Raw genomic sequence first — 21028 nt, 5'->3', positions numbered from 1 at the left:
CATGCACTCGAGCACCGTTCTCAAATGGACGATGTGGTTCCCCTTATCCGTCCCCCCGCGCTCCGCACGAATGTGAACGAAAATGTCGTCAAAGTATGTCTGTGCAAACGCCCTGTGGGGCCTGAACAACTGCGTCACAAGATGATTTAATGTTGCTGGTGCATTTGACAGCCCTTGGGGCATCACCAGCCACTCTCAGAGCATGTCACTCGAAGTTGTCGCTGCTGTCAGCGATATATCACTCGCTCTCTTGAGCAATTTGTAATATCCATCGACCAAGTCGAGCGCACTGTACTTCGAACATCTCACCATGTTGTTCTGAAGAACATCCTTTCTAGGAATCGGCGTCTGTGCCGGAATTGTGGCAGCGTTGAGCTTATTGTAAAGACGGTCACTGTGACCGCCTCAAGAAGGGGATCTGCTGCCATCCCGGCAATGAATAGGCGCCTCTCTTGGACAAAGTCCACCTATTTCTTGTTGCCCTGTCGGGCGGCAAGGAAACGCGATCGCACGCAATATGCCTGATTAGGTGGTGGAACACCCGTGAGAGCTGCAAAGTCAGCTCCACCCTGGAGGGAATCGCAGCTTCGACCGAAGTGTTGCACCGCAGTGTCCATTCTCGCGCTCGACCACCGAACTTTGAGATGGCTAGCGCCACGCGCTGTTGCTCGAACTGGAGCATGGCGGATGCGATAGCCATCTCGACTTCTCTCATCCACAGCAGGAGATTCCCTTTATCCTTCCCCTCGAAGACATAACCGCTCACCATGAGCGGCTTAGGTCGGGAAAAGTCATCCGTTACTGGCGATGGCATCATAGACGCAAATGATCAGACGTCTTATGTTGCAGGTGCTCTCGCAGCGCGTTTTCGTAATTTTGAATCGCCTCTAGACGCACACCGATTGCCTCAGGCCTTGCGCAGCAAGGTGTTGCACACCCTCAGGGCCAAGCAAGGACATCAGCATTTTAAGCCCGTCCTGCATGCCCTGGGGTCGTAGCGAAGTGCATGTACCAAATAGTTTTGATTGAGCGATGGCTCTTGGCGTTTGGACCAGGTCATACCTAAGATGAGCTCATAGCTGGAAACTTGTTTTTTTTTTAAAGACAAGCAGTGTATATGCTATGAAAGTTGTGAGTCTTCTCTGTGGGTCCATTACATCCGACAGATCTAGAGTTCCCGCCGCAAGACACACAATTATGGTTTCTGCACGTGGCGCTCTCATTCTACCCGCATATTTTTAAGTATCTACAGCTCTTGTGCTTCACATTTAATTGCACATAGAGCGATCGTAATAGATTCAAGGCAGCAAACAGTGTATCTGTCGATAGTCTAGCAGCACACAATCATATATATCAGAATGTTTTGTAATTTACAAGCCCGAAATCGTGACCTTAACAATAGAAGAGCCGTTCCAATTCATGAAGTATAATGAAAAAAATATTGCGCCTTTCAAGGAGTTATATTTCTGGCGAGGAATTTGCCGGTCAATCCTGTGCGAGAGCTCAATCAATCAACCCTTCAGCAAAACGTAGTGGAGACACACAGGGCGTAGATGTCTGGTATTCCGCCGATGTAAAACCAGTGATTGCTGCACTCCTCTTTTTCCTCAGCCGCGGTGTCGATATTCAGATACAGACTGGACGAAGACCATTGCCTCTGGCACGCTCGTAGAAATTCTAAATCTCCACCACAGTTGACCCTTGCGTATCAGGCACTTACACTTGCAGAAAATGCAATATTTTACGCGGCCGGGTGCTGAGTGAACAGTGAAGAACTCGGTGCGATGCGCACCTGCATTGTGGTCTTTCGGTAACCGTCACATGTTGACAATACCTGAGAGCCGGGAATTTTTATAGCTGACATCTCACCTTTTCCGCTTTTTGAAATAGGTCAACAGAAAATTGACCAGCCGACATCTTGGCAATGAGAATTTTGTGCTTTAAAAACCTGTCCACCTCCTTCTGCTTTTTTTAACGATGTGTTTATTTATATATGAACTGTATAAACGGAAGTATGATTTCATTGCAAGAGCTCCAGTTTGAAGTACAAGAAGTTTGACCACACGCGATCAGCCTGGTGTTTCCGGGAAAAATAATTACTCCGCTTATGTTCTCAAGAAGCTTGAAACTCAGCAAAATTAGTTCTGCTCTATGGTGCTCTGGATTGGCCGGGGGGGATTCAAGATACATCTAGTTGAGATGTTCATAGGGTACTTCGCCGGCACATTTTTGCAGCTGGTCAACGATTTCAGGTGAGCAATAGCCACTTCCGGGCCTAATGTTGTATTAACCTCTAGCACGAGCGAAGTACTGCATCTCTTAAAGGTCTTGTATCGTCAGGCGCAGATATGTGATATTTTTGTGCTCTATTTGTGCAATGGATATACTCCTATTCTGCCTGGAGAATGACGAGAGCTACCAACGACAATGTGATTGCCGTGCATTTTGTCTAGAGGAAGCTTTGACACTCCGCGTTAAGTAATGCACAGCGGGCTCGTTTACCTATCGTCTCCAGAGTGTCGAACTAAGGTTACACTTGATCAGATCAAAGAGTTTCAACCATAACAAAGCTAGCTAAAATCAAAATTTCGTTTGTATATGTTCTAAGGAAACAATACAAAAACATCGAATATGACGCGTTGAGTGTCCACCTTCCTCACAAACCTTTTCTTTTCGGTTGATATCATCCCTTCTATTAGTGATACTGATCATGTTGATCAAGGTACATTATGACGGTAAATGAGCACGTGGTTTTTTAGCTTCGCTTTAAGTTAAAGGACAATTACGGTTGTGTACGAATGGTATATACCTTATTGCAAGAAATTCGAGTTTAGCTGTCGAACGTGCTGTATGTGTCAAACTTGTCGAGAACCGCTACCTAATTCGGACCAGTGTCAGCCGAGGAATGCGAGTTGTCGCACGCAGTAAGTAATGGTCACAAATAGTACCACTGATGCTAACAACAGACACATGGTGTATGCGTGATGAACTACCAGAAAGGGTGGTCATATTGTCGCTATTGTCGGCTGGATAAATGTGCAATCAGGGTCATGAATGCATTTTCATCAATAGCATATTCGACTTTTGATATCATTATGTTAAGAGATACTAAATCGAAGAAATTCTTCCTGTATCAAGTGAGGAGAAACCTATTAGCTTGTGCAGCACGGAAAGAAAATGAAGACTCGACCGACTCGGACAACAACATACACGCCTATCGACGACACTGCAAATCAGATTAGTTCTACAGTGTCGTCGATAGGCGTGTATGTTGTTGTGATGAAAGAAATCCATCTGATTCATGATGATGAAAGAAATCCATCTGATTTAGGATTCACAAATAACAAGGAAATAAGCGAGCCACGAAATCAGGCGAGCAATGAAATATCGAAAGGATACATTACACGGTGATTTAACTGGTGCAAGTATTACCGCTAAGTTCTGCGAAACGCACGGTCAAAAGTCTAAGCCGGAGCTTCTCCGACGCTAAATACGAAAAATGGATTGCCATTGCAGAACTTTCACAGAGAGAACATCGTCGTGCAGCGTACTCGCCGAGGCTAGGAAAAAATCGCTAGGTGAAATTATATCAAGCCCACGACCAAGATTATAAATAGTCTCATTATTTCTTGTAATGGGTGGAAGCAAAGATGTAGGATGTAAGATCAAAAGGGTGGAAACAAATTGTAGGATGTAAGATAAATTGTAACTTGGACAAATGACCAATGCAAGCAGTTAAAACCCTATATATTCGGGATGCCGGGGATGGAACAAATGCAGAAAAGAACGTTGTCAGGACCAGTACAGACCATAAAGGGCAAGTATTGAGGAACAGCTCACGCGCTCCCCGTATCTGGATCTTCCGCATTCAGATCAGCCATTTCACTTCGTCTGTGACACTTTAGCATTTTAATGAGTTGTCAATGGTTTTAGTGTTCAATCGCGTGTTAGTCTCGCCAGCTGATAGATGCAGAGAAGAACTACCTTGTTCCAAAAAAGAAGCAACCCGCAATGGAGTTTGCTCTAGTCAAGTCAGGTCGCACCAAACTGTGCTTGATCTATATAGCTTATACGTCATTGCTCACATCGCTTTTCCTCACATTGAGTCTTGTCGTATAACGACACCGACTCATTTGATAGCGGGTTCTCACGATGGACACCTCAAGGATATAATAATTCTTTGAGCAGCAATATCGGAAGGGAAAAGACACGAGGGCTGGTTTCAGAATGAGGTGATAAATGTAGTATTGTGCCCTTTATTCCTATATTTTTGGTTCACTTGTACCAAAACCTACATTATTCCCAATTGTACAAAATTTATATCCCACATGTTATGGTTGTGAAAATTTAGTACTCATAGCATCCGAAGCATCGGTATTTGCGTAATTGATAGGTCCTCAAAAAGAAGCGGTTCGGGACGACATACTTCTCAGGAAGCGCTTTGTACTAGTGCTCAAGTACGTAGGAGTTGGAAAGCTCGTATGTGTACCCGTGAGAAACATGCTTACGGGCTAAACTTTCGCCTGATATCGGTTCTACTGACCAGTCTAGCGGTTTTGGTGGAATCTTGATTCCTCACTCCTTTGGGCTCCACTTTCGTTTTCCCAAAGACATGCCAGCAAATTCCGCATGTGGTCTTTGCAGACCGTCCAAAAAAGATGCAGCATTCTGCTGCTACCAGCGACGCTTATGCCGATTATAAAACAGCCAAGTTGTTCATCAACAAATTTACGTCAACACATGACCTACCGGTTGTATCAGGATTTGCGCCGTGCACCAATGTTTTGGCAAACTGTCCTCAAAGGCAAACCGGATATCGACATATTCACCACTGAATTTTCACAAACAGACAGTTAATCGAGACGCGTTAACTGTATGCAGAGACAACATATTTCGAACTGCGAAGAGCTACGGTTACATGCTCTCATTTGTTGTATTTGTGCTGAGCAACGCAGTACACGGCTTAATTGGATTTTTTTTTTTTTTTTTTTACGTTTTTTGCTGGTTGCAAAATCTCTAAGTTGGATTTTACTCTGGTTTTTGCTAGTTTAGCTTGCCACCGCGTACCTTTGATAAAGTCAAGAAGTGGCTCCATTCAAGGGGCGGGTAGAGCTGACGATCCCGATTGATTTCATTCTATCAGCTCGGTGTTTGTCTGTAGCAATATCAAGGATGGTATTGCATTGAGGTCGAGCTCCATGCACCGAATTCGCGACGCCATTTCTTGAAGAGAGGAGGTTCGAAAGCAACACAGACATGCAAAAACGCTTGGGTTCACAGCCGAGAAAATGAATTTGTTAGAAAATATTATCTTTTACGCGAGCAATGTCTGCGGTCAAGAAGACTTAATTACGACCACGCAACGTCAAGCCATTTACAGCAGTAGCACAAACGACATTGAGCTGCAATATAAAGAGAACTCAAACACATCCTGGGTTCAGGGGGCTTAATAAAATCCTGTCATGCTACTGCTTTTACGAGCCAGTTAGATGCGAAGCGCTCTGTTGTAGATGGATCCGCATCTCTGCCATCCCTTGTAGCTAAGCTACCCTATGCTTATAAGCAGCGACGCAGTTCTGAGCCCCTGAGGACACCACAAGCCAAGCAGTACGATGACAAACTCAGAATGTGCATCCAAGATATGACCCGTATCAAGCTTGGAAGCATGCCAAGACTCTGAGAGAGATTCGACATGCCGCCACGACCGATAGAGCTGACATTGCTAGGTGTGGCCCACTTTATCAGTTTGGTGGGCCGGTGGATATAACAAGAGCTGTAACAATATCTATTGAGATGGAATGAATACTATCGCTCATAAAAATCCAAGCTTCCACTTTGGTGAGATAGCCTTGGCTTTGTTGCTGCTCAAGATAAAATGCATCCTCGACCTGTGTCTCGAGTGGAAGAGAGGCAAAGCTACATGTCGCAGCACGCTTCTTATTTGGGAGTGCGGGCCGACATTGTTGTAAGCTCGACACTCGGTTGGCAGCTGTAACAGTTGTCTCATAGAGACAAGCGGGGTTATAAACAACAGGAACCGGAGGCCACGTTGACAACCACACAGTGATTTGTACTTTGCAAAGTCAAGCATTACATAGCGCTTTAGTTGGATATCTATTTGTTTCTGTTAAGCTAATTTGCGAGGCCGTAAGACGGGGAAGACGATGCTCCTTCTCGTTCAGTGCGGGAATCCAACGCAATCCTCTTCATGACTTCTGTCAGCATTCAATATCCAAGGAAAAATCATGTAGAGAGCACAGATTAATTCAACTTTAGCTGATTGAAGCGCAGCTGGTTGGTATACTTTGGGTCAGAAAACGTTTTCCTGCATCGTGCGACGGCTCGTCTCGCTTTAAATGTGAGCAAAAGACCCGCACGAAGCAGCAGTATGATGGCTTCGCTCCGGTGAGCAAAATTGGATGATTTGACACCAAAACCACGGCGGCAGAAGTCGATACAACTCTAGCACGTGTAGATGGACAAGGCAAAGTTACTGAGCCAATTTCATCTTATTGGTGGCAAGCTGGAGCGCTCAATGAGGGCCTACTACGCTGCGCTTGGGGATTCACTTTGATCCCTACACTCTACAGTGGCAACCCCCGAGATCAGACCCGCGTCAGATTCAATCATTACACACCCTCACATTGCCAAGCGAGTCTCTGAGAAAGGGGCGGTGTTCAGTGAAGATATCAAGGTGATCTCCAACGAGAATGCTTGCGGCAACTTTTGAGGCTTGATCCAGCACCTTGCCCCTCACCTGGAGACATACGACCGGCTGTTCACCAAAGAGGGGACTTTCTCTACCCTTTGTATTCCATCTGCATGAGTGAGTGATAAACCCCATGCTCATTTCTTAGAGCTAAATCCCGCCGCACAACTCACGGCAGCATCATTTTTGCGCAGTGTTGTAAAAGTGCTAGCCCGGTGTGGTCTCTATCATAGCACAGAGGGTGGAACGGAATACGTTTTTGGACTTTGCGTGCGTACGCTTTAGTACGCACGCAAAAGTCCAAAAAACGTTATTCTGCAATTGTACGAACAACACCTATGTGAATTCCGAAGTACCACGTTATCCGTCGTCTACATCCTTGTCACAAGCCCTCTATCAGGAATGATCTACTTTTTCATACATTAGTCGTGAGCACTGAGCTGCTTAAATCAGAGTAGCATGTACGATGAAAATATAATTTTTGTCGTTCCAGAACGATGTAAAGTCTGTCACGATTGTACCTTTAACGCCAAGCATTCACTTGTGTACTCTGAAAACGATGGTGAGCGTAAATTTTGCAGCACTTAGCAGCTTGCACGCTTAGGCAAGCATAAGTGGGTTTTGCTGGTGCTGATCAATTGTTTAGAATCTGTTCTGCTTGAGATATACTCCTGCCTTTAAAGAAGATTTCTGCGACCTGAACCACGCGCTACGATTAATCTCTCTCTTCATAGCGGGATGCTGGTAGCTATCCGACCCGTTTTGGGATCGAGTTTCGTACCCTCATTACACTATGGATCTTTATCGGTCCTTGGGGTGTCCATACCCAACTATCACATACCCATTCGATTGAGGGTGGACACAAGTTTTGAGTGTGATTTACTCTTCCATTTTAGTGACCTATCTCTGGCTGCCAAAACTCATCTATGATCACCAACGGTGCATTGGACAGAAATCCCGAGCGTGCACTTCTGTAGTATCTTTTTTTTACATGAAAATAGCATTGCGGTCCACCAAGCATTTACATAAAGATTGAGATGATACACTAGAATGTTTAAATCAGCATGAATAAATAATATTATTGCAATGCATTACACAACAAAAAACGGTTATCTCATTTGGATTTACTGGATCAATCCTATGGCATGGAGTGTCCAATTTCTCAAACGTAAGATGCGTCAAATTTGTTTTAATTATCTGAAGACTTCGTCTTTGACGCTTATATCAGTCTTAGGGCCATTACTACGCAGCACAGCAATCTCAAGATGTACAATTACTAGACAACCATTCTGACTTTAGTCCTTGATCGCAGCAAATTGCGAACAATACTCTGATTTCGAAAACCGCGTGGGTTTCACTTGCCTACAAGTAGCTTAAAATGCAATCGACGACGCTGATGATGATGATGATTCATTAGCAGAAGTCCGTGTTACCAGCAGTTTTTCATATTGAGCGTTGATCTCCTTAGAGAATTTTAATTGTTCTTCGGGTGAATTCCAAAATGCTGAAGTTTCCACCACGTTCAGTGCCATAGACTGTGCACGAGAAAAATTGTTGCGATTCGTACCGATCAAATTCCCAAATAGTGTAGCCGTGGATGGGGAGGTTTTAGTGAACGATATGCGATTATTTTCGACTATGGGTGCCATTTCCTCACTGGCAGGATCGTATGTGTATGATCCTTTCGTTCTTGGCTGTACTTTCATACTGTTTGATGAAGCCGAGCGAAATGCTTCCAACTCTCGTAAAGAGTATCTTGGAGGGTGGTACTGTGAGTACTTTAATGGCTTGTACTTCAAGTCGCCTGCACTACCTGTATCTTTCGTGATCTGGTGCACAACTAGTTGTCCCTCATACGAAAGCTTCATTCGGTAAAGCGGACTGTAAACGCGAGCAATTCGTGATGGATCCAGATCACAACTCATTCCTGCTAGGGGCAACTTGCTGTAAAAGGCCGATACTGCTGTCTCAACTGCATTCGATGATGAGAAAGTTAAAGCAAGGCGCTTAGCGCAGTGAGCAAGCTTAGGATCCAGTAGCACACGGAAAACATGGACGAGGTTGGTCGGAGTCAGTGCATCCAATTCTAGCGGTTCAATTCCCGCTCCAGACAAAACTAATGCTTGTCCCCACATTCGCTGTGTAGTATTACGTGGGATCACGCACGCAGCCTTCCCTGCTGCCAAGCAAATTGAGGAGATTGAGGTATCTCCCCAGTGGATAGTGGCGTGTACATAAGGAAGAATGCGCTTCACAGGAAAATGCTGATCGATCTCAAACACAACATCTGTACCACCAACAAAAATCGCAGTTTCTTCGCTGTCGTATTCGTAACTTTGAAAGACTACTCGAACGTTTGCTTTCCGAGCAGCTAGTCCGACAATATCAAGTAAATCTTGTACGCGACGCGGATCCCAGTCACCGCAATAAAATCCAAAGTAAATGAGCGGAGTAGCAGCAGAGCTTGAAGCAAAAGATCGCAGCTCTTGTTCAATGGCAACAATGTCAGCACCCTCAGATTCAACCTCTGTCAATTCTATATATCCAGCTATTGTGATTTCGCTTCCCCAGTCGTGTGGCTGCGGCAAAAGCGCCGGATTCCACAAATATGTATGAGGAATACTCCACTCAGCAAGTAAATTGTTTGAAACCGTCTTGTCAGTAAGACCCAGAGAATGGCGGAACTCATCCAGGATATCGTACAAATTATTCCACAGCACATTGTTGATTACATCATACGAAGCTGCGTTTGTAGGTGCGTATCGGTACGGTCGATGAAGTTTCATGTTTGAGCTAGTGATATGAGGAAAGGCTTGTGTGCGTGACTGTGGATCATGACTAAGACAGTGCAGGGGTACACCGAGGCGTTCAACCACCACGGTCTGCCCGAATACATAAGGATGTGCGATGATGGCGTCCGCGCGGAATGCTCTACCAGGCATCATAGGATCTACTTCAACACATGCCGGCCATAGCGAAAATACTAGTTCGCGCAAGTCATGCACGTCAGGAAACGACTCGTGATGACAACTCAATTTAGTATAAGCTAGATTGAGCAAACTAGACATGTGGCGTGGCTGGGTTTGGCTTCGTTGGTACAAGTGTTGCAAGAAATTCTGCGTAGTTGAGGCATTGCCTCCAAGTGGATAAAATTCCAAGCCAGCAGAAATAATGCGATCCCGGTGGTCGCTGCTTGTCGCGATTCGTACTCGATGGCCATCCGCTTTCAGCCGCAAGCCAATTGCGACAAATTGCTGAACACTGTCTTTCCAAGTACTAGTTGTCATCATGCATATATTCATCCTTGGCAGCATATCATATTTCAGATCTGTCAGGCGCTTAGTTTGAGTCTCATTCTCTTTGCAATCTTCATCGATAGCGCAGGATGATACAGTATCGTCTAAGTAACTTTCGATCGGATCGCTGCTGTTTAACGTTATTGTATCAGAGGGTTCAGCGACATGTTTATTCTTGGTCGAAGCTTTTGTATTAGTCGAACCCGATAAGTGGCTATTCAAAGAACCATTGTTTAATGTTTCGTGAGATTTCTGTTCCTCCATATGCGCCAGAAATCTTTTCGTCAGCATCGATTTCTCCTCGGCTGTTAAGTGAACAGCAATTTGTGCAGAAAGTAAATCATTTCCGACCACCACTTCATCTGGGCTCATAGAGCCAATGTGAACACTGTTATGCGTCTTAATACCAATGGCATTTAAAAGCTTTTTGTTGTCTGCAATGAGAGAGCCCTTTCTATCCTCACCACTGCGAGCGCTATTGTACGCTCCTGTTGCAAAATGGTCAGCAAAGACCACTGTACCTTTTAACGGGCTAATTAGAAGTCCGCTTAGGCCTTTGACCAAGCCAACCACTGCGCCTTTTGCGCCGTCTTCGCGATACCCTTGTGCAGGCTTGACAATCACGTCTTTTACACCCGATCCAAACACATGAGCGAGTGCGCCTACTCCAGCAGCTGCACCTTCGCATACACTTTCTGGGCCATGCGCTGAGTAGTCCACGTAATTGTACTCGACAAAATCATTCGGCGAATTTTCAGGACGCGACATCACTACAAATGCGCATTTATCACACAGCCGAATTTTGTCCTTTTGACTCCACATCTTTGCAGCTTGTCCACAATTCAAGTCACACTGCATGAGGTGAAGAGGCAGGTTGCGGTAAAAGCACCTCACAGCTTCACCGGCACCATCCTCTTGTCGCATGAGGTCACGAATTGCGATTGCACGTGCAATTAGTTTCGGACGCAGCAGCGCTTCAAAGGCAGCTCTAAGTTTTTCTGTTGTCAGTTGGGAAATTGGGCAAGGCTCAACGCCAACTCCAGCGTCTAACACAGCACGGCCCCAGAACGGTTGATCCCCAAAGAACGGGATGATAAACGTAGGTTTACCTGCAAGCAGTCCTGCTGCTGTAGTGCCTGCCCCACCGTGATGCACGACAGCTGACACACGCCGCATAAGCCAATCATGTGGGCAGCTTCCAAGAAAGAAAATGTTGTTTGGGATTGTCAAATCTCCTGCCATATCGCTCCAACTTGACTGAATTAAAACACGAACGCGTGCCTGCACTGAAGCCTCGATAATCATTTTTGTGACACCTTTTGGGTCTTGCAGAACCATAGATCCAAAATCCACAAAAATTGGTCCAGGATCATTACCTAGAAATGCTTCAAGTTCGGGGGAAGGTGTGTACGATGAGCTTGGGCTTTGGAGAGTAACTGTTCCAACGACATCATATATGTCGCCCCAGTCATTTGGTTTGGGCACAAGTCGGGGACTCCACATGAACGCATGGGGAATTGCTAAGTCCAGTAGAATATCGCGACCGCCTTCTCCCGCGCGAATTTTACGTAGCTGCAACTTTTCCTTCCGAAACGCATTCACTATTTTTTCTGTCCCCTGCCACATCAAAAGATCGATCATCTTGTACGACATATAGTTTACCTTTTTGGCCTTGCCAGTGTACGGCATGTTAGATAGTGGATGAGGAAACGCTGTCGTAGGGACCCACGGCTGTGGGAACATGATGTGAAGTGGCACGCCAAGACGTTCTGCCACGTGGATGTGTCCATATGTGACAGGATTCGAGATGATGGCTTGAGCACGAAAGGGTTTTCCAGGAATGCCGGGGCCTTCACCATCAGGGTCGGCTTCCGACACTGCTGGCCACGTAGAGTATATAATTTCTTTGATTATCTGTAGATTTCGTGACACATCTTTGTGAATTGTTCCCAAATTTAGAGGAATTAAATGGCCACCAGTCTTGACCATGTAAGCTGAGAGCTCCTTCGGGTCTCCGGCTAGTGGGTAAAATTCTACGCCTTGGCTCGTAACGAAATTTCTATAGATCGCATGCGTTGCTAGCCGCACACGGTGACCGTCATTAATGAGTCTCTTAGCGATTGCGACGAAAGGCAACACGTCACCATGGGTACCGACGACCATGATACAGATGGCCATGGTCGGCACGTCATAATTATTAGCGCTACTTCCATGTCTTGAGCGGACAGACTGTTCTTCACAGTGCTTTGCCTGCTTCTGTAGACCTACAATATCGTATAATTCATCGTCTTCATCAAAATTCATGCAGATTTGACCATCATGGTCAAAGGATACAGCCGCTTGCACCACGTCAGCAAAAGATGTAAGTTTGCCGCTTTCAAGAGACTGACAATTGCTCTCCTCTTTCATCAACTGAACAACTTGCGCAAATGCTTCCTTCCATAGCTAAAGATACGGTAGGCTTGTTAGTATTATCACTCGTGACCGCTCTGGTAGCCTTACCTTCATATTCAATTCGTGCTTAGCGACCGAGGGTGGCTTCTGCTCAACTTCTTCAGCCGTCCATTTCCCTTCAACCATGGACATGCTTTTCAGCTATCGCAACTCCTATCGCAACTCCTATCGCAACTCTTTTGTCTTTTATACTGCACCGAATATGTATCTGGTGCGTAAGAAAAAGGGCTGGACATCCTGGAGATTAATACACTAATTTTGAGTTTACAAAAGTAAGACTTTTTCGGGCAATCTATTATTCAGTAGATTTTTAAAATCAATCTGTGCAATGGACTAAATTAGAGTTAAAGTGGTGCTCGACTCGTGCAAAATAGAGTTGTCTAACAGTAATATCGCACTTACCGCACAAATACATGACCACTGATTCTAAAATGCGTGTTTGTTGAAGTGTAATAAATTGGCCTCTCATTGGTCAGTACGGAATCACTTAGTTATTGTATGTAAGCTCGTATTGAAACGACATGTCAGGTCCCGTGTCCATTTCATTCGTCACCATCGAAAACAGACAATAGAAGAGGAACAGCCTATGAAAAGTAAGGATCAGCGACTGCGCTCTGCGTCAATATCTTTGGAAGTTGGTCCGACATCGCGGCCAAATTTCAAATTAAGGTCCATCAATGACTTGCGTCGTCGCTCATCATCTCCATTGGTATGGTCGCCATGGAGGCGTGCCGATAGCGTCATGGAGCGGATAATGAACCCATTTCTAGATCGAGAATCACCGTCCCATTACCTTAATTATAAGACTGCATTGGCGCCGCCGCCAGAGCTGCAACTTGCTAATGATAATACACCACTTTTAGATCCAGCCGCTAAGCAATCAACAGCCGCAGAGCTGCTGTACAAAAAGTCTTTGGCATTTCATGACGGACTCCACTCAACCTATGTGGCAGATTACCCAAAAGGTCTACATGGCTTTTTTGTGTTGTTTGAAAGTCCGTTGCTACTGATTGCAATTGGCACGTTTGCTGGCAGCGTGGGACTTGCGATTGACATGTGGAGTGTCCAAGTCGCACGGTACCATCAATGGCTTGGCGATCAAGCTTTTGCACTTTTCGTGCTATCTGCATGTCTAGCTGTCAGTTTTTCGGCAATTTTAACACATTGTTTGTGTCCACAAGCTGCAGGGTCCGGTTTGCCATTTATGAGAGTAGCTATCTCGGGTATAGACATGAACGCTTATCTATCATTTCGTTGTGTTGCTACCAAAATAGTAGGACTCATGGCTGCGTTGAGCGCAGGGCTGTCAATTGGAAAAGAGGGTCCATTTATTATGATTTCTTGTGGATTCGCCAGTGTGCTAATGAACTGGCGCCCTTTTTATCGCATTCGTGACGATGGAACAAAGCGGCTGGAGATGTTGGCTTGCGCGTGTGCTGCTGGTGTGGCTGCTACATTCGGGTCTCCATTTGGTGGTGTGCTTTTCGGAGTTGAGGTGACATCGCACTTTTACCTCGTTCAAACGTTGCCACGCTCGTTCTTCGCGGCAATTGTTGGTGCCCTTGTGGTGAACTTTGGTACTGAAAATACCCGATACGGACTTTTTGGAAATCGCAGTATGGGCATTTCCGCGGACACGGACGCAGTCAACGGGAGTGGTGGGGCCACATACTTTGACCTCATTGTCTTTTCGATGATAGGCATGGTATGTGGTCTTGGAGGCGCACTGTTTAATCGTAGCCTGTCTGTGCTCGTGCGAGCACGCGATGACTTTTTCAAGGATTCAACTCTAAGGTCTCGTCGCACCTGGTGGGATGCTCTTGGCAAGCGACTAGGACTTACACTCATCGTCACATTGCTTTCGTGTTGGCTTGAATTTTATGGTGACAAAGCCTGGTTTCTGCGGCATGGGTCTCCTCGACGCATCCTTGACGCACTTTTCTCAAAGGAAAAGCAATTTTTTTCAGCTGATGGAATAAACAATCCCGGCAGCTCAGCAAATGATAGTTTGTTGCTTTCAAGATCTTTGTTGACATTCCTACCGCTTAAATTTATACTAACGCTGGTCAGTATCGTGCTGCCCGTACCGGCCGGTTTGTTCACCCCCACGTTTATCATTGGAGGCATATTTGGTCGTCTAGTCGGTGAAGCGGTACGTGCATTCGGTCTGTGGCACACACGCTTTGAGCCGTTTGAGTTCGCAATTATCGGTGCTGGAGCCTTTTCTTCGGGCGTCACTCATGCTGTCTCTACTGCCGCCATTATAATGGAAATTTCGCACACAGATGGTTTGAATCTTCCCGTGTCGGTGGCCATTTTAGCGGCGTACTTTACATCCAAACGATTCAGCGAAAACGTGTACGATGTGCTGATCGCCACAAGCAACCTCCCTCGTCTAAAAAAGCTACCAAAAGCTGCTTATGATATTCCAGCATGGGAAGTGATGATGGATGTCTCTGAGATGGGTGTTCTCACTGCTGATTCAACATACGGAGACGCATTAGCGCTGCTACAACGACCTGAAATGGAGCCTGTGTTTCCAATTGTGGATTCGTTAGATAATTGCTATTTGCTGGCCACAGTCACACGCTCTCGATTGGCATATGCAATTTCGCGCTGTCAACGGATAGATTTGACGACAAGATCACTATCACCCGCGACGGTTTGGCAATGCGCGAATATTGAAACTGTACCGACGGCTGCAAGCTCGTTGACAAGATCTAGGTCAACTGTTCCAAAAACTTTCCAAGCGCTTGGCTACAACCCTGTCTCGGAGCCAATAGTCTTTGCTATGTATGGAGCAATAGATTCCTCGCCTTGCCATGGCAGTGAAGATTCCGACGATCTTAAGGAGAGAGTCGAGGACGATATTGATGAGCTGCCTATGCAGCTGTTAACCACGCCAATTCATTTCGCATTCAAGCGTGGTGGAAAATGTATGGATTGGGGCACGAATGAGGTATGCGAACAGAGTAGATTGACTGTGTTGATCAATCCATCGCCATTTCAACTGATGGAGATGACTCCGATGCGCCGTGTCGACATGCTCTTTCGGATGCTGAAGCTTAACAACGTATTTGTGTCGCGTTCTGGCAAGCTTATGGGCGTGATTAGCCTTGAGCGCATGATGACGTTTTTAGGCACCACAACTCCCTACCAAGCGCCGGGCTTACTACGCACGCTAAAGAACTTCTGCTCGTAGGCGTCACAAAACTTACAACATAAATAATACTTTATTCCAAATAGATTATTCACTACGTATATAAACGGCCAATCCCAGCGTGAAATGAAGAATGCGTCCAACTTGCACGCGGCCAACGCGACAAGTGTCGTAGGCAATTCCATCGTGATGCCGCAGCGTATGAGTGCTTCCAATGGATCTAATACTGCATCGCAACCTACTGCCGTGTCCATGAACCAGCTTGGTCAGCTGAATCTCAGCCATGTGCGCAGCGCTGCCTTTAAGCCCAATGTTGGAGCCAGTGTATTGCTACCCAGCGCAAATGCTGCAGCTATCATCCCCAACACCGCAGGAGCAGGAGCGTTGCAGCTTTCCGGTCGCTGGTCTCTCGACCGAGACGACTCGGACTCGACCAACGACTATCTGGAGGCTATGGGACTGCCGCTTATTGCCCGTCAAGCCGCAGACAAACTGGACCTTATGGTAATCATAAGCCAGACACCAGGAGACTTTTTGATAACGCGTCGCACGCGTATCTTTACTGAGACCAAACAGCTAAAGTTTGGTCAAGAGGTCAATGTAAAAAATAATCTTATTACTGTCACGGGTGACGCATCACATATCAAGACCATCACCCAGTTGTCAGGCTTTCGTGGCGTTCTCACAGATATCCGAACTCTTGACTCTCGAGGTCGCATGCACGTAGAGCTCACACTCACAATGCCGGAAAAACCGGCAGTAATCATTCATCGCTACTTTAAGAAGACCAGTGATTCCACATCCCTTGAAAATCTGCCGGCATTCGACATGAGTCTCGAAACGTCAGGCGACGTGAAGCGCAAGCGCTAACTTTTTATTTTGCTGCTTGAAAAGATCAACGAAGGTCGAAAGAAATAGAGGATGCGACAAAGGAGAGCTTCCTCAGTTACAGTTGAAAAGGTTCTAGACACTAAAAGCTCCACTTTACCCGCTGATTGCTATCAACATCGTGATTGCAATAATACTGTACCTGAGAGCTAAATTGGTTAAAAGGAAATAAAACGCAACATGGACTGTGAAGTGTTGCTACCTTCTGAGGTGATATGTTTGTTAGTCCTAGTCTGCTGTTTCTGTTATTGTTTTGTTAGGGGGCGAAAAATTCACGTTGCACGTCAAAGGCATCAAATCGCTTAGCTGCATACTGAAGAAAGTCGAAGTCAATCTTAGAGTGACTGGCCTGAACGAGAGCCCAAAACCCCCAGAACAGGTGAGAAGCAAGTGCATAGCGGTTCACAACGTCATACAGGGCGCGGAAAAATGCTTTTGACTCCCGATTGGCTGTCAGCTGAGCCAGCATTTCCGGTGCTGCTGTACTCATATAAGCCTTGAAAAACGCTGATTGTTGTTCAAAGCTCGGGTACAGCGCAAGAGTCAAATCAAAACCACAGTTTTCGCAAAAGTGGTTGGCGAAGTCAAATCCGCGGAAGTTGTATCCGCCGTACTCGTAGTCGATAATTTGAACGCGATCCCATTTGGGATTGTGCAAAATGTTGCCACTTAACAGATCGTTGTGGGAGAATACGACATCAGACGCAAACATAACAGCCTGTTTTGTAATCTCATCCGTGTCATCGTCTTCTAAAAACTCCTTGCCTTGTGCATTTTGGATCGAGGGAAGAACCGACATGAGCCACTCTATCTTCTGATGCAAGCTTGCGATGTTGAGCTTTTTTAACGCCGCGTTTTTTTCTGGATCCTTCAGTTTGATTTCCAACGCCAGCTTTTCAAAGTGCCTCATTTTAGTCCACAATAGGGGCGTGCGATCTCCAGGTATGTCCATAAGATGCATCAAAGCGAGCTCGTGGCCAATCATTTGCAAGTAATTGACCGGTTGAGTTTGGCCCATTTCATGAGGCTCAAGTGGTCTTGCGTCTAGCCAGCCTTCAACGCGACCGTTTGTAAAGCGACCATAGTATGTAGGTGCAAATCCGTTTTTTGATAGTAAAGCAAACAGCGCTGCAGCACGGATTAATTTGTATCAGACAATACGTCAGAATAGCATTCAGCACAGCGTACTGTTTTCGACGGCGCGATCTATAAATTTATCTGTATGGTCACCATACACTCGAACAAGAACCGACTGCACCAGCACGTATAGTTGTTACTCCTATCATAAATTCATCGGCTTCGTTTCTTCGGCTTACTTCGTACCTTGCTCCCCCACACGAGACGATAGAGACGGTTGGTAATGCCGCCAACAATAATTTTGACATCTATTTCACAATTTGCAGCGTCTTTCCTGTGAAGTTTGACACGACGTCCGGCGCAGTAAATTTAGAGGAGAAAGTCATGATAAAGATATTGTTCAATAGATCAAGACTTACCAGTCAGGACATATTTCCTTAACGACATACTTGGCGTCGTCAAACTCGTCTGCATCCCCAGAGCCAACCACATAGTCGAAACAAATATTTGCATTATTCAAATACACGTCTACAAGGTACAATATTTCAAATGATGCTTCAATCTTTCTTTATCTGCATTAATAGTCGACTCACTGGATTCGGGCATGTTGTTTTGGTCAACAGAATGAAGTTTTAAGCTGAAACGGCGCTTGTTCTTGATTTTGCGGCAATCCAAAATTCGTAAGTGACGGATTTTAAACACCACAAATATGCTTGTGACAGCAAGTGTGCAGGTGGTGAGGGAAGCGATGGCAAGTATACGCCAGTTAATGCTTGGAGTCTCCACCTGAGGCATTTACTACAGCACGAAACGGACGTTTGTATACCAAATAGTGCGATACTGTAACTCACGGTTTTAAGATAAAATATAAACCTACACTTTTTGTCTTCACCTAGTTCTACTTTTGTCATTTCAGGCTGATAAATGTGTTTGAGCGGAGATATGCACCTCAGGTAATGTTCATTGAGACAACCATGGAAAAGCTGACGAGAATGTCTAGCGTACACAACACACAGCATACGGTGATCTTTAACTCTGGAGATGGGTTGCCGCATACCACGCACAGTGGATTTGCTGACCGTAAATAGTAGTCAATTGCTTAATGAAACAGTGATGTTTGAAATTAAGACTAAAGCTTCATTCCACTGGGTGTAATAATGAAAGCCTATGGATCGCGTTGCATGCGGCTTGCAGCCTTCATATTCTCCTTTTTGGAATACCACTTACCAAGAACGAATGATAATACTTCATCATGACAATTTCACCGGATAATTGCTATTTTAATTCGGTGTCACGCAGACACACAGCAAAATAGTGTACGTACCCTGCAGCGGGGCTGTCGTAGCTCTTTGCTCTAAAGAAGTTACGAAGGTCACCGACCTTACGTTCTTTACTAGAACCAGTACGAGTATAGCGGATCGCAATCCGCTATCTTCAAGAGTACCCAGAACTTCGACCCAAGGCAAATGTACTCTTCCGTTCAAAATTGAAAGTGTTTTAATTTGTTTTATTTGCGGCAGAGCCGCCGCCTTTTTATAAAACCATAGGTTTTCTTGATTGAATATTAAATTCTACTTAACTACTGGCAGTTACGGTTTAGCCACACCATTGTGTGATTACACCGACTTGTGAATTCCACACCTTTGTACGGTCACACCATCTTGTGTGATCCACCCTTTCATACCAGGGTAAGTGTAATCCCGTTACACATCCCTCATACCCTCGACAAGAAGGACGTGGCACATGTGACCGGCATGTAGCCGATGAAACTAGGCGAGGTGATTTGAGATGAGAATTATCAGAATACACGACACAACCATTAAATTTTAAGATAAGATAGCGCACACACAATGAAAGCTATACGAGCTCCCGCTGCGTCTGAAGCTCGTAACTCGACTGCACACTACATGTGCGAGCCCCACGAGCACCAATTTTACTAGGATTTCTTGCATTTGAAGCTTATGGCTTGATGTGCCCCCAAGAAAGATGTGCCCCCAAACCAAGGTATACAAATACTTTTGACTTTGAGGCGGGAATGGTGTAATGAGCGGTACTAGCTATTGCATGAAGGTACAATGTGCGTGCACTGAGAATATTTACAAGGAATTAAAGTATGATGTTTTCACACGCATATTTGATAATTTCTATGAATTTACAACCATTCTGTGTGATACAGAATGCTGGTCTCTACTTGGAAAGTTGTAATTGCATGTCTCTGTCTTTCAAAGCGGGTGGCGTAAGCCAGTCACTTCTACAAATGTTGAAGTTTAAGCTTCTCGAGGTTGAAGTTTCGTTCACCCAAGATCTTGTTTGAGTTCAAGCCGAGGTACAACTTCTGGACACCCTTGATTGTACAAATCAAATTTGTAGAAACTCAAATTTGATAAGCCAGACCGTTTGTAGCCCTGGGGATGTTTTGCATGTAGCTTTAAGAACCATTTGCCCATTGTATTCAGTTTCAAGTTTGCTTCAACCCCCTATGTCATTCTTCTTTCTTCGGAGTTAAAACTGTCCTGCTATTTTCACGTCAGGAATCGCTTGTTCGCCGCATAAGCGTATGTGTTGCTTAGAGGACTGTTGAGAACGACGCCCCCTTACACTCTGTTGGAACGAAAAGGATGTGTTCACATATGAAAATGCTAAAAGTATGTTACCAAGTTCGAAAAACACCTTCACCTTCACCTTCACCGAAGACTATAAGGTCACATGCAAATTTCTTTGAAGGCAAGACGTTGTTTACGCTTTACTTTATCCTTGCACGAGCTGCACGGTGCGCGCCCGATTCCCAAAGCATAGAGTATTGCGATTGGGACCCATGGTAAGATCTTATAAGTTACTAATAAGCTGGACCTGCTTCGACGAGCTAGCTTGCTTATCTGCAAGCACAAGAGTTGATGTGACTTCAACAAGGTCGCGAGAGATGAACTCAAAACGTGTTTATAAACTTATATCATTCGGAAGCAGCCCGTCGGGTCGCGATGTAGCTCTCAAATTGTGCACTCATTTGAATCAAACAGCAACCGCAAGTTCGACAGTTGCTTTGGGGGAACTTCCTGGTTTCGCAGGGGGGCGCTAATCGGGAGTACCGCTTACGTCTAAATCAGCAGCAGTCGAATAAATCACTGCCCGCTGCGCAGAATGCTCCAATAAACGACAACTATACAACAATGTCAAAAGGTGAATGATTCCATTTTGGCACTAATGAGCATGAAACAATTCGTATCCTAAGCTTACTAGCCGGTTTAGTACAAATTTTGCACTAAAACTCCAGCTTGGTGCCTAGCACCTTGAAGATAGTCGACCAATTTTTTTTTCCGTGAAACGGGCGTCTCTATCAAAGACAATCGAGTCTGGGAGTCCGTGTTGTTGGAAAACACGATCCACGAGCAGCGTTGCTGTACCGACCCCGTCGATCTTGTGTCTGGCACCGCCGCCAAATGAGCT

At 45.4% G+C, this 21028-nt stretch overlaps 6 protein-coding genes across 6 annotated transcripts; 3 read left to right on the top strand and 3 right to left on the bottom strand.

Annotated features, from left to right (window-relative positions):
- Positions 1–7969: 7969 nt before the first annotated feature.
- PHALS_08186 (sterol 3-beta) lies at positions 7970–12591 on the bottom strand (the record flags this gene model as incomplete). The annotated part of the gene is made up of 3 exons (XM_024723490.1): positions 7970–8071; positions 8143–12450; positions 12508–12591. The coding sequence occupies 3 exons, from the start codon at positions 12589–12591 to the stop codon at positions 7970–7972; spliced, it is 4494 nt and encodes a 1497-aa protein (XP_024574461.1).
- A 454-nt stretch (positions 12592–13045) lies between these two features.
- Positions 13046–15661, top strand: PHALS_08185 (chloride channel family; the record flags this gene model as incomplete). Its single annotated transcript, XM_024723489.1, has 1 exon — positions 13046–15661. One exon carries the CDS (start codon positions 13046–13048, stop codon positions 15659–15661), a length of 2616 nt encoding a protein of 871 aa, XP_024574460.1.
- An 84-nt stretch (positions 15662–15745) lies between these two features.
- On the top strand, positions 15746–16489 carry PHALS_08184 (Calycin-like; the record flags this gene model as incomplete). Its single annotated transcript, XM_024723488.1, has 1 exon — positions 15746–16489. The coding sequence occupies one exon, from the start codon at positions 15746–15748 to the stop codon at positions 16487–16489; it is 744 nt and encodes a 247-aa protein (XP_024574459.1).
- A 100-nt stretch (positions 16490–16589) lies between these two features.
- On the bottom strand, positions 16590–18190 carry PHALS_08183 (probable ethanolamine kinase a-like; the record flags this gene model as incomplete). The annotated part of the gene is made up of 7 exons (XM_024723487.1): positions 16590–16649; positions 16710–16749; positions 16822–17635; positions 17696–17759; positions 17831–17918; positions 18004–18112; positions 18178–18190. The coding sequence occupies 7 exons, from the start codon at positions 18188–18190 to the stop codon at positions 16590–16592; spliced, it is 1188 nt and encodes a 395-aa protein (XP_024574458.1).
- On the bottom strand, positions 18189–18899 carry PHALS_15289 (uncharacterized protein). The gene has a single exon (XM_024723486.2). It carries the CDS (start codon positions 18637–18639, stop codon positions 18217–18219), a length of 423 nt encoding a protein of 140 aa, XP_024574457.1. The 5' UTR covers positions 18640–18899; the 3' UTR covers positions 18189–18216.
- Positions 18900–20220: 1321 nt separating this feature from the next.
- On the top strand, positions 20221–20660 carry PHALS_08182 (uncharacterized protein; the record flags this gene model as incomplete). The annotated part of the gene is made up of 2 exons (XM_024723485.1): positions 20221–20402; positions 20549–20660. 2 exons carry the CDS (start codon positions 20221–20223, stop codon positions 20658–20660), a joined length of 294 nt encoding a protein of 97 aa, XP_024574456.1.
- Positions 20661–21028: the final 368 nt, after the last annotated feature.

This window comes from Plasmopara halstedii (genome assembly GCF_900000015.1).
Source record: "Plasmopara halstedii genome assembly, contig: Scaffold_322, whole genome shotgun sequence".
Classification (NCBI taxonomy): Eukaryota; Oomycota; class Peronosporomycetes; order Peronosporales; family Peronosporaceae; genus Plasmopara; species Plasmopara halstedii.
The sequence above is the reverse complement of the archived record's forward strand: the minus strand, read 5'-3'. Positions and strand labels throughout refer to the sequence as shown.